Raw genomic sequence first — 16,422 nt, forward strand, 5'->3', positions numbered from 1 at the left:
GTAGAAGCCATTTACTTCCAGTAACGTTAAATCCAAGCGCCACTGAGCATACTTTTAATGGAGCCATGCAAGGATAAGCTCTTCCAAGATGGCACTGATTAAGGTATGAGCTTATGTGTTGTGCAGTTCTGGCAGTCTTGATATCAACATTTTTAGACCAACCCGACAGATAGCTGGGAAAAACTGTATTGTGACCAGGTCATGCGAACTTCACATCATGGAAGATTAACCATGATATTTTAGAGGAGTAGATTCTATCACAGGGGTATTCAACATCCGGTCCTCCAGCTGTTTTTGAACTACATACATGAGGGTCAAACAAGCAGCATTATAGTAGAGGAAAAAAGGAAAAGCTCTCAATAGTTAAAAGGGTTGTCCAAATGTGATATTACGCAGAACTAGTCGTCTGTTGACATGCAACCCAAATTCTGCTACATATGCCCAGGCGTCGACGAGCCATGAAAATCAGTGTAGTAAAATAGAGACAATTATGCATAAAACAAATGTTTTTTTTACATCATAAATATCCCCAATGATTGCACATTAGATCTGTAATAATGATGGAATATGAGGCTTCCATTATATGAGAAACATAAAAATATGGGGAATAATAAGATTTTATCATTTAAAACATTTTGTTTGTCACTGGTTTTCTCATATGAATGCAAAATAATTAAAAGTACAATTTCAATTTTGTTGCATGTCGGGTAATTAAGTTGTTGGCATGAGGCGGTTATGCTGATAAAAGGACAGGATATAGAGAGTAACTAGCTGCAGTGGGCTTGAGGCTTTTATACTCTGCATAGCGCTGTATATGGGGGTTAGGTACGGAATCCCGGCAGTTGGGACGCCAGCGATTAGAATACAGACAGCGGCATCCCGACAGTCAGAATCCTGACCTAATAAGGTAAGTCTCCTCAGGTCCATAACTAGGGGTGTGCAAAGTGCAGTGCTCTGTGGGTGACACCGCCGCTCACCCATAGCTCCTGCATCTGGTTAGCAGGGTGCCTGTAACGGCACCCTGCTGCCAGAATCTCTGCAGCAGTGCCGCCTGGAGCATCCTTATGGCCAGCATTGTTCATAGTAACAGACAAGTACCACTAGCTCAATTCACATCCACATTTGATGCAGGTGGTGCCAGATGCTTATCCAGCAGGTCAGTGCAGCGTTCTTTAGCTTCCATTAGATATGGGAGCAGAAGACCTACAAGAGTGCCCACTGTTAACACAATGACAACAGACACAGCACCTCACCTGAGCTTGTGACATCAATAATTGGACCCTGGAGGACTGGCAACATGTGGCATTGTCCAATGAGTCATGGTTCCAGTTGTTTCGGGTTGATGGCATCGTTTGGGTGTGGCGCAGACCCCATGAGGCCATGGACCAGTTGTCAACAAGATACTGTGCAAGCTGGTGGTGGTTCCATAATGGTGTGGGGTGTGTTCACGTGACATGGGTTAGGTCCACTGGTCCGCCTGAACACGTCCATGAAAGGTAACCGATCACTGTATTGCTTGATCACCATATGCAGCCCTTCATGGACCTCATGTACCCCCAAACTGATGGAATATTCCAGCAGAATAATGCAGTGTCATCGGTCCCATGTTGTCCAGAATTGGTTAGAGAGTTCTGATGAAAGATGTGGCCATGGAGAGGTACATCCGCACCCAAGACCCTGCATCTATAAATATAAGGGAGCTGTGGAAAGCTCTCCAGACGGCATGGGTCAACATCTTTCCAGAGGTCTTCCATCCACTTGTGGAATTGATGCACTTTGCCGGCTAGAGGAGGTTCTGCATCTATCCCATGACTTTTGGCACCGATATATAGTAATAACACATGTGGCACTCGATAAGGATTTTTTTTAGATTCCAGTGAAATTTCTGTATAATATAAACTTGAATCAGCATAATGTCAAATAATCACAGTTTCCAAAAATGTCCATAGGAACAAATAGCAGCGTTAGGTATTACCAAAAGGCTCCGTAATTCATGTTGCAGCTTGTAATGTAGTAGGAGGACTTCAAGCAATGTCCACAAATAGCAGTGTTGTAATACTAGCCGATGTGCTCATTTTCACCTGGATAGACCTTATATATTACCATTTTAATTTTCCTACATCCCATTTTAACTTAACTTATATGCTTAGGTAATTTTTATGCCTCTGTAGTAAAGAAGCGTAGTAGTATCCATTTAAATAAATTGACTTTCCTATATATTTTTTTTTATTAATATGAATGAAATGAAGGTGGGTTATTATAAGACATATGTAAACCTTTTTTCTCTTCTTAAGGATTCCTTTGTAAACCATATTGTTGGTTCTCTCCTCAGGTGTAGGATCCCCTAGTTGGTGCATGAGCTCACTCTGAAGCAGGTCACGTAGAACTGCCCATGTGAGAAGCAGTCCTCCCTCAAGTCAATCCATGCCACCTTATCAAGACCCTGAGACTTATTGATGGTCATTGTAAAGCAGACCATGAGCTGCAACTGTAGCCTCTTGAACTCGAAGAGGCACATTGATGGTATGAGTGTTATAAACACCCACTGAACCCTGTGGCCTCAATGACGTTCCTGTGGAGGGCCTTTACTTGCAGTCTGTTGCTATTGCAGAGTTTGGGTGGGTTGAGGTTCCGCAGTAACATCACTGGAAACCATACTTTGAGGATAATTGTGTGGGTTGGGAGGCCAGGAGGGTTGAGGGTGTCGAGGAACTTCACAGGGTAGTGCACCGTGTCATCAATTTGCACTACCGAGCCCACAGACCTGTACTCCATTTTTGCCCCTTCGAACGACTGAAGTAAAGTGTCATTAATGATGGTAGCCTGCTCATTCTTGGGAGTCAGAATGGTGATGCGTCCTTTTATCAAGACCACAATTAAGCCACTCAGTGGCTCTGTATTAGAATATGGCAAACTGTAGTCAGTAACCAGATCTAACATTTTTAGCATAGTTTGGGGCTACTTTGGAATGCATTTATTATCAAAACATTTCAGCTAGTCTTTTGGCTATTGTTTTTTCATTTGTTGGAATAACACTATCAATACATGCCATTACCTAAATGCACACTAAAGAAATTTACACCACTACATTTTTAGCAAATCATTCATACAAATATAAGATTAATTCTTGTTTTATGGTCACCATTCTATAAACTTACATGAAGTTTCTACTCACATATCTATTGAACATGTTCTGAGTTTTCATAATGGGAATTCTATTGAGAAGAATTGTGGAAACCGTGTCAATCCCTTCACAAACCAAGGTAACTTTCTGCCACAGTCTATAAAGCAAAACCATTTATTTGATTAACCAATAAACAAATACAATGGCTTGAACAATGAAGTGAGGAATAGGTTACATGCAAAAGAAATCTGATATATTAAATATTAAAAATACATATATTTGATTTGGTTTTGTCAAATTCTATTTTATGTTATGATATGCGTCTCTTTAATGTGCTAGGTCCTGTCTCAGGCATGGTCTCTTAACATGCAGTTACAGAATTTATCCAATGCAAATGTTATTTTTGCGTACATTTAGTAGTGTACAGTAAGTGTCTAAAAAATATAAAATCTGAACATTTTACCATTTTTGAATTTCCGTAAACCCAATTTTCTTATGCCAGGATAGAGATATTTAAAACGGAACATAACATGTTTTGACTATTTCAGTGTAATAATTACATTTTTTATTAGGTATTTTCAATTAAAGTAGTGGAGAAATCAACATTTGTCTAAATAAAGAATGAAAAAGTATAAAAAAAAAAAGGTGTTAAATACATCATAAGTGTATAACTTAGAATGTTGCAGTGAAACATCAAAATTCACCAAAATATATAGATCTAACTGACATAGACAATGAAACTTTTAAGCCATTGGGTTTTTTTAAATCTTTTTGTTTTGTTTTTTTAATGGTTTCAGTCTGTGAAGTGAAATGTTGACTTCCTCAAACCTAGTCATGTGGTAAGTTGTTTGTTTTAAATACCTCAATCCTGGCCTGAGAAAATTGGGTATTTGTATGCTCATGAATGCCAAATTATTATGAATTTTTTTAAACCCTTATAAATATTAATATAACAAGAACTACAGGGAATTCAAAGATAAAAAGGGTCTCTTTGATGGACTGTGCTGAAGCAAGATTACAGCTCTGGGTCACTGAAGGTTCGGCCGCAAGTAGATCGTGAAGCATATTTTACTTGCTCTTTTGCCTTATGCTTTTGTATTAACTGGTTGCTACATATTTGTTACAATGTGGATTAGCACCACTGGTTTTCGTGTATTTTATCCTACAGTGCAACTTATTTTACAGAGACAAACTATAGCTGACTAGCTGTTGTCGAACAAATACCGAAAAGCTTTGCAATATAATTAAAGTGTGAATAACCTTTTTTATTTAATAATGTTATAAACAATATAACAAGCATAATTATACAATTTTGCAATAGTTTAAGATAAAAACACTGAGGCATAAGCTTATCACCATCAAAATATTAAATGTAACTTAAGCTGGGTACACACTTAGGTTTTGTCCAAAGATGCTAATGACTAGACAGATTCAGAACCGACCAAAATGATCCTGAAAATGGCCAATATATATACACAGTACACACTACTCAATAATCGTTTAGTTCCAAATGTTCCTTTCAATTACAAATAGCCTTGTTTTCTAAGGGGAATGCTAATTAATTAGCAGACATCAGGTGAAGGTCCGTAAACACTGCACTTTCTGAACAGTAAAAACATGACAGGACCGGCATAGCGTGTGCAGCACACACTATATCAGGAACCGACCAGATGGGTTTTAGACCGACCGTTGGGCCCTGGTGCTGCGTACACACTATACAATCGGCCCTATCTTATAGATGTATCCATGTTGAGTCGAGAATCGCATAGTGTGTACCCAGCTTTACTGTGCACTACATATAAATAAAGGAAATTAAAGTTTGTGTAAATTGAGAGGTATATTTAAACAACTTGAAATCCATTGTGAAACATTATGGGTTTCTCAAAATATCCCAATTTAATAAAAAATATCAGCATGCAGGTTTGAATAAAAGAACTTAAAAATCATGCAGACACACGATGACTGCATCATAGGTACAATTCTAAGAAATGTCAAGGACGCAACAATAATATACTTTTATAATCTTTTCCAATAAGCAAATACAGTAAATACATCATAATTACCAACTAATGCTACCAAACCAGCTGAGACCAGGATAAAAAATAAATAATGAAGCATATATTAAATTACCAAGGTTATTGGATGCTAAATTTTATTTTCCATAAAATGATACGTAGTTCTTCAAACAGTATTAACGGTTAACCTTTATCATGAGATGTGTGTCACCGATTTTGCAACATAACATCTCAATTTCACAATTCAATATATGACATTTTACAAGCAAGTCCTAAATGACCTATGGAAAAATGAATCCTACTGATGAGAGATCAAGGATAGGAAATGTTTTACACAGGGGCAGAGTGTGTGTGAAGCAGGTGCAAGAAGCTGGTAAGGGCGCCAGAATGGGACCCTCATTACTACGGGGGGCATGGGTGACATCAGGACATAAGTGCCTGCACACTGTTAACACAGGGGGCGCAGATCTTCCTATGAGCATGCTGGGCACCCTGAGGTTACTTTTGCTCCTCCCCCTCACCACTACTCCTCCTTCACGAGTGTACTGCTCTCTTCCTGCTTTTCCTTGTCCCCTCTGCAGCTGCTCCTCCCCCAGCTGTCATACTAGAAGAGCACACACGCTGATCCTAGAAGGCTGGATGATTCTAACTCTGATAGGTTAATTGCACAGCATTTTTTATTTTCAGTGGCCACTATGTTTTTTATATACAAGGAATGCATACTTTTTACATTGCAGCAGTGGGAGGATTTCTCTTTGTGTGCAGTACTAGTTCTTTATATCATTATTCCAGCACCCACCTTCTCCTCCCCAAATGTGTATGTCTTGGGCATATCTATCAATATTTTTACTAAAACAATGTGAAAAAGTGTTTTCACATTATTTTAGTGTCACTTAAACTTATCAAAGGGTTTTAGGAGAAGTTTTTGTAAAGAAAAAACTACTCCAAGCCCCTAAATTCACATTCTAATAGGGCCTGATTCAGCAATTATCGCAATTGCGATTACGCACGCAATCGGCCGATTGTTGCGCTCTACGTACGCGTATGCATCACAGTGCGCGTGCATGAATACTCCACTATGGTCGGGACTACACAGACTCATCGCAGACTGATTGACAGGAAGTACTGTTTGGGGGGAGGTGACGGGGGGGAGGGGGGGTCAGAGAAAGGCAGGCGTGCCAGTACTTTTCAACACCATTGCGGGGGCATACATAAATGGTCTACTGCGATGCCAAACGTAGCTTGTGTACTCACTGCGTGCGACAAGGTTAGCAATTCCTGAGTACGGTCAGAGCTTGTGCAAGTGTGTATGAGTACTCTATGTTACCAATAGTTTTGCAGTCTTGCTAAGTATTACGGATGCGAGTATGGAAAGGTGGGCGTCCTTATGTTATGCTGCGGCGATATAGCGATCGCAGAGGATTAACATATCATCGCAGTGGGACTGCGTGCGTAATCGCAGCCGCGATCGCAATTGCGTTACATATTGAATCAGGCCCTTGATAAGTAGATCAAATGGGATTTGTTTTAGATTTACTAAAATAGATTGTAAAAAATATACCGGGAGGGAGCCCTGCGATAATAATGCTATTTGTATGTGTATTTATGCAGGGTACCCTCCCTCAACCTTCCCTGCCTGCTCACAGGGATAGCATAGCCCAGAACAGGCTTCAGTAATCAGCCATGTGTGTCTGATAGACCACATGCTGATAACTGTCAAAATAAATAGTTAATAGAAAATAAATCAAATAAAACTTACCTGCACCCAGGAATTGGTGAACGGAGTCTCCTCCTGTGTGACCCAGTCAGCTGATCTATGTGACCTCAGCTTAGATGCCTGCTGGGACTTTTGCAGCATCTCAGCCGGCTACTGCACAGATCAGTTGACTGGAGGACACAGAAGGAGAAACCGTTCACCGATCCTGCTACAGGTAAGTTTGTCTCTTTCTAATTTGATGTGTTTTTAGATCTTTTTCATTGTGCGCAGCCTTTATTTCTTCCCATTTGCATATCAGTTTGACTTCTTTTACCTCTAATATGTATCCCTCCACCTTCTTCTACCATTAGTCCCCACCACTCACTTTCCTGTGCCCCTCACTGTTCACTATTTCTCTTTTCCCGCTCACACCACCCACACCTGCTTACAATCCTGCCCTTCTGCTGAAGTTAATGGCTTCCCACAAACTGCAGATAGGAAGTGACAATGCTTCCCCATACATGCTCTGCCCACTTATATGTCTTCCATGGGCTGTCCAGATACCTTCGCTTGGTTGCCATTTTCTCTTCCCTTTGGTGCAGTTTCTTGGGCCCTAACCATTGCTCCAGTCAAACATTGGGGCAGATGTATGAAGCTCTGGAAAGTGATAAAGTGCAGAGTGATAAACGACCAACCAATCGTCTCACAACTGTCATGTTACAGGCGGGGTTTGAAAAATTACAGTTGGGAGCGGATTGGCTGGCAGTTTGTCACTCTGCACTTTATCACTTCCCAGAGCTTCATACATCTGCCCCATTATTCTTAATGTTTTTTCTTTTCACATGAACCTACTGCCCACATTCTGACCATGCCCTCTTCCTGTGTGCACTTCAGTAATGGGGGAAGGGGGAGTGCTATTGCTCTGGACATCAAAGCTTCATGCTTATACGCAATAGTTGAAGAACAAAATGAGCAGTACGTAGGTAAAAGAAGGAGAAACATGTATTATATGGTGAAGGCAATTACTGAAAGGAATGGAAGGTAGTCTGAGGTTAATTAGGAAAATATTGAGGTGTTTGGGAGTTTGATAAGAGTAGCAGAGAGAGATACATTGTAAAGCAGAGACAGAAGACAGCAAAGGCTATAGGAGACTTACCGTGACCTTTCCAGAATCATTGAGAACAATGCAAGTTTAGTGTCACACACTCACAAAGGAGATACTGGATGCCAAGGTCAATCCGGAATCCCCAAGAGCAGTACCAGGGAGGAGACGGAATCAGGTCAGGCACAAGCAGTAGGGATCACTAGTGATTAGGAATGGTTGAAAGCCACAGGAGTGCGCCGAGGGACTTCCTTAAAGAGGAGGAGTTCAAAATAGGCGCCAAAGTGGAGTCGCATTCTGGGCACACCTGCCCTTTCAATTCAGTGCCAAGCGGGGCGCCTATGGGAGCCGTAGCTGCGGACCCGGAAGTCACCAATTCTGCGGCTGGAGGTGGAGCCAGAACACCGCAGCGGGCGCCAGGGATCTTATCGCTAGCTGCTCCATCCTAAGAGCAGGGGACCAGCGCTGCCGGAACCAGTAAGGGAGTGCTGGGTTCCGGCGCATTGTGACATTTACGAGGATTAGACTATGTCTCGCCGTATAAATAAGTATCTAGAGAATCTTCAGCCACCTTTATATGGTGTAAAATATGAAGAGGATTAAGACATTTAACAAAATGTCCAACCCTCCTAGTTTATCCCTTTTTCTGAAAAACTGTTTTCCTGTTCACTCATTAGGAGGCCAGGCCTCAAATTTGTTTTTGAATTATGGGAAAGCTATGCAGCCACTCTACCAACAGCCAAAGAATTGCAAGTTATAACTTGCTTTCAACAAATGGGTTGGTATGAAACCAGATTATTGTTGGAAGATGAACCTATTCCAGTATAACTGATTTGATGTTTTAGGTGTATGATAGATGCCGCTCACTTTGGGGACTGTATTAACCACCACCCCCCTTCCCTTTTTGGTTCATTACTAGTTTTTTTTTAATCAAATAACTCTTTCTTCTTTATTATTGTTGAAGGGAAGGGTTTTATAGGGGGCGGGAGCCAGTTTTCAATTAGCTAGTGTCCGACTCCACCCACCACTATACATAACCCAGATGTAAGGCATCCCCCAGATGGATGATAAAGGGAAGCTGATAAATGAAGCTTTTTTCTATATGCAGTTTATGTTGTTTGCAACATGATTATTGAATATTGTACTATATTCTCTTTATTTTCTATTTTATACTGTTCTATATGAATACAACAAGTAATATATACCAGACGCCAAGGAAGCACTAATTTAGTAAACTGTGCAAGCTGCTGCTCACCACCTGAGAGTGCTGCCACAACTTTCAAAAATAGAATATACAATAAGAAAGAAGGTGGAGGAGTGCTGCAAACACAAACACCACTCAATTGAATAAAAAACAAGAGATATGGTAAGAACTTACCTTTGTTATCGCTGTTTCTACGAAGTCCATAGGGTCCACAGGGTTGACCTTGGGGTATAGCTGGATCTGGATCCACAGGCACCACGCAGTTAAAGCTTTGCTGCTCCCAGGATGCACTTGGGTCCGTCCTCCTCTATACCCCGCCCCCGGCCACAGGCACCTCAGTTGGTAAGCAGCTAAGGCCGGAGGAGGAGACTAAACAGAGAGAAGGAAGACTGGAACACACAAGAAACCATACTCTCAGAAATGGGAGACGGAAAACCGGTGACCAGCCACACAGCCCATTTGAAGCCAGGTGCGTCAGGGCGGGCGCCCTGTGGACCCTATGGACTTCGTAGAAACAGAGATAACAAAGGAAAGTTCTTACCATATCTCTTGTTTTCTACTTCAGGGTCCATAGGGGGTCCACAGGGTTGACCTTGGGGATGTCCCAAAGCAGTTCAACTAAGGGCAGGGACGCTCCTGTGCTGAAAGGAGTACCCGGCGCCCAAAGGATGCATCCTGAGAGGCGAAGGTGTCAAACGCATAGAACCTCAAAAACGTTTGAATGGAACACCAAGTGGCCGCCTTACACAGCTGAACAGCGGAGGCGCCATGTCTAGCAGCCCAAGAGGGACCCACAGAACGAGTGGAATGAGCCTTAACAGAGGCTGGCACAGGTAAACCCTCCTGTGCATAAGCCTCACAAATAACTGAACGAAGCCAACGGGTTAACGTCTGCTTGTTGGCAGGCCAACCCCTCTTGTGAAAACCGAAGAGGACAAACAAAGAATCCGACTTCCTAACCGAAGCAGTCCGGTCCACGTAGATTCTAAGTGCCCAGACTACATCTAAGGAAGCCTCACCAGCGGAAAGATCAGGTGACTGAAAAGCTGGCACGACGAGCTCATGATTAATGTGGAACTTGGAAACCACTTGGGGCAAAAACTCAGGACGAGTGCGGAGCACCGCTCTGTCCTGGTGAAAAATCAGAAAAGGGGGGCGACAGGAAAGTGCCCCCAACTATGACACCCTCCTGGCAGAAGCAATTGCCAGGAGAAAAACGGTCTTGAACGTCAGCCACTTGAGCTCCACTGACTCAAGAGGCTCAAACGGAGGACCCTGCAGAACCACCACCAAGTCCCAAGGAGCCACAGGAGGCACAAAGGGAGGCTGGATCCTGAGAACACCTTGGAAAAAGGTGTGAACATCCGGCAGTATTGCAATCCGCCGTTGAAACCACACGGACAAGGTGGACACATGAACCTTCAGAGATGCAAGGCGTAAGCCGAGGTCCAATCCTGATTGAAGAAATTCCAAGATCCTAGAAACTCGGAACACCTGAGGATCATAATATCTGGACTCACACCACTGAAAGTAAGTGTGCCACACCCTGTGATAAATCCGTGCTAAAGCAGGCTTGCGTGCCCTGAGCATGGTACCAATAACCGAACTGGAGAAGCCCCGAGACCTCAAGACGGCTGTCTCAAGAGCCACGCCGTCAAAGACAGCCGACCCAGATCCGGGTAAAGGCAGGGCCCTTGAGACAACAGGTCCCGACGCTGAGGAAGAAGGTACGGAGCGTCGATGGAGAGACATCTCAGATCGGAGTACCAAGGACGTCTGGGCCACGCCGGAGCCACCAGCACGAGCGTGCCGCCGTCCTGCTTGAACTTCCGCAGAACCCGAGGAAGTAAGGATATCGGAGGAAACAGATACGCCAGGTGAAACGTCCATTTCACCGACAGCGCATCTACCAGACTGGCGCCTGCGTCTCTTGTCCTTGACCCGTAAACAGGCAACTTGTGATTGTGACGGGAGGCCATCAAGTCCAGCTCCGGCAGCCCCCACCTGTCCACGAGTAGCTGAAACACCTCTGGGTGAAGCGACCATTCCACGGGATGCACATCGTGACGGCTGAGGAAGTCCGCCTCCCAATTGAGGACTCCGGGAATGAAGACTGCAGAGATCGCTGGAATGTGACACTCCGCCCAAGCAAGGATGCGAGACACCTCCGACATCGCTGCCCGACTGCGAGTTCCTCCTTGGTGGTTGATATACGCCACCGTGGTGGCGTTGTCGGACTGCACCTGAACCGCCCTTCCGTGAGGAGCGGGACCGGATGACTGCAGGGCCCGGTATACTGCCCGCAGTTCCAGAATGTTCATGGGAAGAGGAGCTTCTTCCGCAGACCAACGACCCTGAAGTGTCAACGAGCCGGTCACTGCCCCCCACCCCGAAGACTGGCATCCGTCGTGAGCAGGACCCAGTCCGGGATCCAAAAGGGGCGCCCCTCGACCAGATGAGCTGTTTGAAGCCACCAAGCCAAAGACTGCCGAACCTCCGGGGACAACACCAGCAACTGAGAGCAGATCCGGTGAGGTAACCCGTTCCATTCCGATAGAATCAGCCCCTGCAGGGGCCAGGAATGGAACTGGGCAAATTCCACCATGTCGAATGTTGACACCATGGAGCCCAGAACTCTCATAGCCGAATGGACCGACAGGCGGCAACTGCTCAGGCAACTGTGTATCCTCAGCTGCAGGGAGGAGACCTTATCCGGGGTCAGGAAGATCCTTTGCTGACGAGAATCCAGCAGGGCTCCCAAATGAACCATCCGCTGAGGTGGAATCAGGGAGGACTTTTTCCAATTTATCAGCCACCCGTGCGCTTGCAGGCAAGCGATCGTCAGGTGGAGATGTTGAAGCAGTACCTCCGGGGAGCTCGCCAGCAACAGGAGGTCGTCCAGATACGGCAGCAGCTGTACATTCTGGTTCCGAAGATGTGCGGCTATGACTGCCATAATCTTCGTGAACACCCTCGGTGCCGTGGAGAGACCAAGGGGTAGTGCCCGGAACTGAAAATGATGTTGAAGGATAGCGAACCTCAGATACCGCTGGTGCGAAGGTGCTATCGGAACATGGAGGTAGGCGTCCTGGATATCCAGGGACACCATGTAATCCCCCGGTTTCCATCGCCAGAATGATGGAACGTAACGTTTCCATCCTGAACTTGGGAACTCTGAGGAATCTGTTCAGAGACTTCAAGTTGAGGATAGGGCGATGAGAACCATTGGGTTTCTGCACCAGAAACAGAGAAGAATAGTACCCCGTCCCTCGTTGTAATTGAGGAACGGGAATAATGACCCCTGCTGTCAGCAAGGACTCTATAGCTTCCTGAATCTGTAAGGACTTGGTCGTATCCTGAGAAGGACTCGTGCAGAAAAACTGGTGGGGCGGTCTGTGCCGAAAAGACAGGAGAGAGGGGAGACCACTTCTCAAACCCAGGCATCCGTGGTGGTATTGTGCCAGCACTGGGCAAATAGAAGTCGGCCTGCCACTCTGGAGTCCCCCAGAGGGAGGCCCGTCCCATCAGACAGAAGGTTTATCTTCCTGCTTGGAAGAAGGGCGCCTGGCACTCCAGGCCTGTTTCTTGGGCTTAGAAGCAGCCTTGGTCATCGACTGCCTCGGGAAGGACTGACCTTTGGCCTTGCCTGAACCCGAAAGGACCGAAAAGCAGAGCTCCGAACCTTGGTAGGTGCAGAAGCCGAAGGGAGGAAGGCTGATTTAGATTTAGCTAGAGTGTCCACAATTTTGTCCAAGTCTGGACCAAAAAGCAACTCCCCATTAAAAGGTAAGGCCTCCAGCCCCTTTTTGGAGTCAGCGTCAGCTCTCCAAGACCTCAGCCACAAGGACCGACGCGCCGACACAGCTGCAGCCGACACCCGAGAGGTCAGCAGGCTTGCATCTAACGATGCTTCCCCAATGTAGGAAGCCGCATCCCTCATTTGACCTATCAACGCTCTCTGGATCTCCGGAGCATCTTCCGGAAAGGTATCCTCCAAAGCATTGGCCCAGCTCTCGATGGCCTTAGCCACCCAAGAGATGGCCATGGACGGACGGGCCACCACCCCCGAGAGAGAGTAGATAGACTTCAAACAAGTCTCCACCTTCCTGTCCGTGGGATCTTTCAGGGAGGAGATTGATGGCAAAGGCAGCGTAGCGCTTTTAATTAAGCGGGTAACATGGGAATCCACCGCGGGAGTAGTTTCCCACTTCCTGCAATAAGCCTCCGGAAACGGATAGTTCGAAGCCAACCGCTTCTGCGGTTGGAACCTCTTGCTGGGCAACTGCCAGGCCCCTGCCATATGATCCGTCAACTGATCGGACAGGGGAAAAACAGTCGAAGCTACTTTGGCCTTTTTAAAATTTGGGTACTTTGACCTGGGGGCCGGCACATCCTCCTCAATGTGAAGGATGGCCCGCACCGCCCTAACCAATGCCGGTACATTAATGGAAGACTTAGCCTCCACCTCCTGGGCCCCGGCATCCGAGTCAGAGTCTTCATGGATCTCCCCGTCATCTGAAGACACGTCCGTGTCCGTGAACTGAGCCGCCAGTGAAGCCGGAACGGAACGCTTGGACGCCCGAGGGGGCAAATCACTGTGCAACATAGATTGAAAAGCAGATGACGAAGCCGCCAGGCTCTGAACAGAGCTGGAGAGGACGTCCACCCAAGGCAGGGGTACTGCCTGAGGATAGCCCTTAAAAGGTACCATCGACTGCTGCAGCACCGTGGGGGATTGCACGTAGACCGGCAAACCCGCATAAGGACCCACAGTCTGAGACCCGGGAGGAGACTGTACCAGACGCGTCACACCCGGGGAACTGGGGATGGTAGGCTGGGGCAACGCCCTAGAAGGGGCCGCAAGTCGGTCCGCGATCGATGCCAGCACTTGCGTAAACATCGCCCACGGAGGATCCTGCGCCACCGGGGGTTTAGAAGGTCCAGGTACCAACTGGCACCGCCCACACAGACCGTCCTGAGATAAATCCGCCCCGTCAACTCCTGCTGAACAGCGTCGGCAGGAAACCAACACAGGAGCCACGGAGCGCTCATTCTCCTCATCAGACATAACACAAACTTTTTTGCAATAAAGTGTCTCACCGAAACGAGGTAAGGCGTATAACACCCACGCACTCCCAAGTATGCAACACAAACAGCCCACAATCTGGTACTGAGTAGCACACCGCTGTATGTGACGGACCTCACAAATACGTAGATCTATATAAGTGAGGTACACAGAAAGAACACCCCTCCCCCACGCACCTGCGGGCCGTAGGAGAAGGAAAGGGATAGGTAAAACGCTGACAGTAAGTAGAAAAAGCACAGACAGCAGCACTAGCAATAGTCACATACCATGCAGGAAGATATACTCACTGCACGTTCAGCTACAATCAACCTCCCAGATTCAGTGTCTGGGAGGGCTACAGCGCTGCGAACACTGTCCTGATCAGGGGAGAGGTACGCAGGGGGACCGGTCCACTGGAAGCCTGCCTGGGAGCTCTGCGTTGCTGCCTGGGAAGATGGCCGCCGGAGAGCTCTGAGGAGGAGTGGCCGAGAGAGCACAGCCCAGCGACGCCAGCACGATTGAGAGAAGGCGCGCTGGGCTGAGGGGAGGAGCCGCTGAAGCAGGGAAGGCTGCCTCCCCTGCTAGTATGGAACCCCCAGGGACGCCGTTCCCTGCCGGCCTTACACCCTGGTGGTCCAGCGGACACGCGGGGTAATCCACAGAGGGGGGAGCCCGCCGCCGCTACTAGCGCCGCCGTTCTGTCCCCAGAGACCGGCGGCATAAAGACTGCATAACTTCCCCCGCGCGCAGCGCTGACAGCGCTGCACGCGGCTTACCTGGCCCCTTGAGTCCGGCAGCAGTCTGTGGGAGGTCCCGGAGCCACGCTAGCACTGACTCCGGGGTCCCGCTGCGATCCCCGGATCAGTACCGGCGTTGCAGCGCCAGCGGGGCTTGTTGGAGCGGCAGCATGGACGTCCAGATGGACAGTCTTATGCTGGCGCTCTGAAGATAGTAAAAAAATAAAATAATAAAATCTTCTTTTAAAAAAAAAATTAAAACAAAGCTTAGGGGCTGCTCCAGGGTGACCAGACTCCGGCCGGGCACCAGCTAAAACTGAGGTGCCTGTGGCCGGGGTATAGAGGAGGACGGACCCAAGTGCATCCTGGGAGCAGCAAAGCTTTAACTGCATGGTGCCCGTGGATCCAGATCCAGCTATACCCCAAGGTCAACCCTGTGGACCCCCTATGGACCCTGAAGTAGAAAGTGATATTTAAATCAATGATCTAAAAATATAAATCTAATACAATAGGAATATCTGGCATGTATAAATGCAGTCACATGTTATAAACATATATTAGACCTACTGTAATTCTATAGAATATAGCATATAAATGTATCACTAATAACACAGCTCTGCGAAATTTAAGGTATTGAAAGCTTTTTTAATAATACTTTTATATTCTTAATTATACTCCTGTGTACATCAACAAATAGTGTATTTAAAAAAATTACCACAGAACATTTACCAATAAGGGGGTTACATACATTCTTAATAAAAAACAAGAAGTTTAATTGTTTTTGACATATTGTGAAATACGAAAAAGTGTAGATGAGATGCTGATTTTTGTCTTAATTACATAATAATGAAATCAAACAATAATAGAAACAAAACCATAATGATTGAAATCGTTAATTTCTGGGGGGTTTTGTCTTCAAACTTCGTTTTGTCGCTTTTCGCTTATAAGCTTTTTCTGTGTCATCTCTGTGTACCATCCAACGGTAGTCAGCCATCATGCTAACGTCCCAACGACCCTTGACATTGCCTAAAAATTTTGAAATCACTTGTACTGTATGAGTGGTGTGTACTGTGTGTGTGTGTGTATGTGGCAGTACGCAGGGGTTAAAATGAGCATGCACATGGCAAAACTGTGTTGCATCTGTTGTATTTGGTTTCACCTTCGCCAGCTCACCTTGTAGTTGTAGTGTGTGTGCAATGTTCCTTTAGACAGTACAGGGTTTAGTTCCTTTGTAACTATCAGCTTCAGGACCATGTGGACCTTAATCTGGCACTGGGCAGGGGGAACTTATATTGCAACATTCTATACTATCGACTGAATTCATTTAAGACAATGTTTTATAATAAATGTAGGCAGAATACATTTATTACTTTAAAGAATATGAAAAAAATTACTTATTCATAAATACACGTTTTGCAGAAAAACGTGATGTGATATGCAAAATCGGGAGTCATTTTCGTGTTCACATAAATTCGTTAA

At 45.8% G+C, this 16,422-nt stretch overlaps 1 protein-coding gene across 3 annotated transcripts in view; it reads right to left on the minus strand.

The window, feature by feature from the left end:
* MANBA (mannosidase beta) overlaps positions 1-16,422 on the minus strand; it is a 124,460-nt gene that overhangs the window by 60,902 nt on the left and 47,136 nt on the right. For all 3 annotated transcript variants that reach the window (XM_088453234.1, XM_088453233.1, XM_088453235.1), the window contains one exon: positions 3,176-3,281. In XM_088453234.1, coding sequence (XP_088309360.1) covers positions 3,176-3,281 — 106 coding nt within the window. The remainder of the gene's footprint in view (positions 1-3,175; positions 3,282-16,422) is intronic.

The sequence above is a fragment of the Taudactylus pleione genome, unplaced genomic scaffold, assembly GCF_031769625.1.
Source record: "Taudactylus pleione unplaced genomic scaffold, aTauple2 ptg000573l, whole genome shotgun sequence".
Taxonomy (NCBI): Eukaryota; Metazoa; Chordata; class Amphibia; order Anura; family Myobatrachidae; genus Taudactylus; species Taudactylus pleione.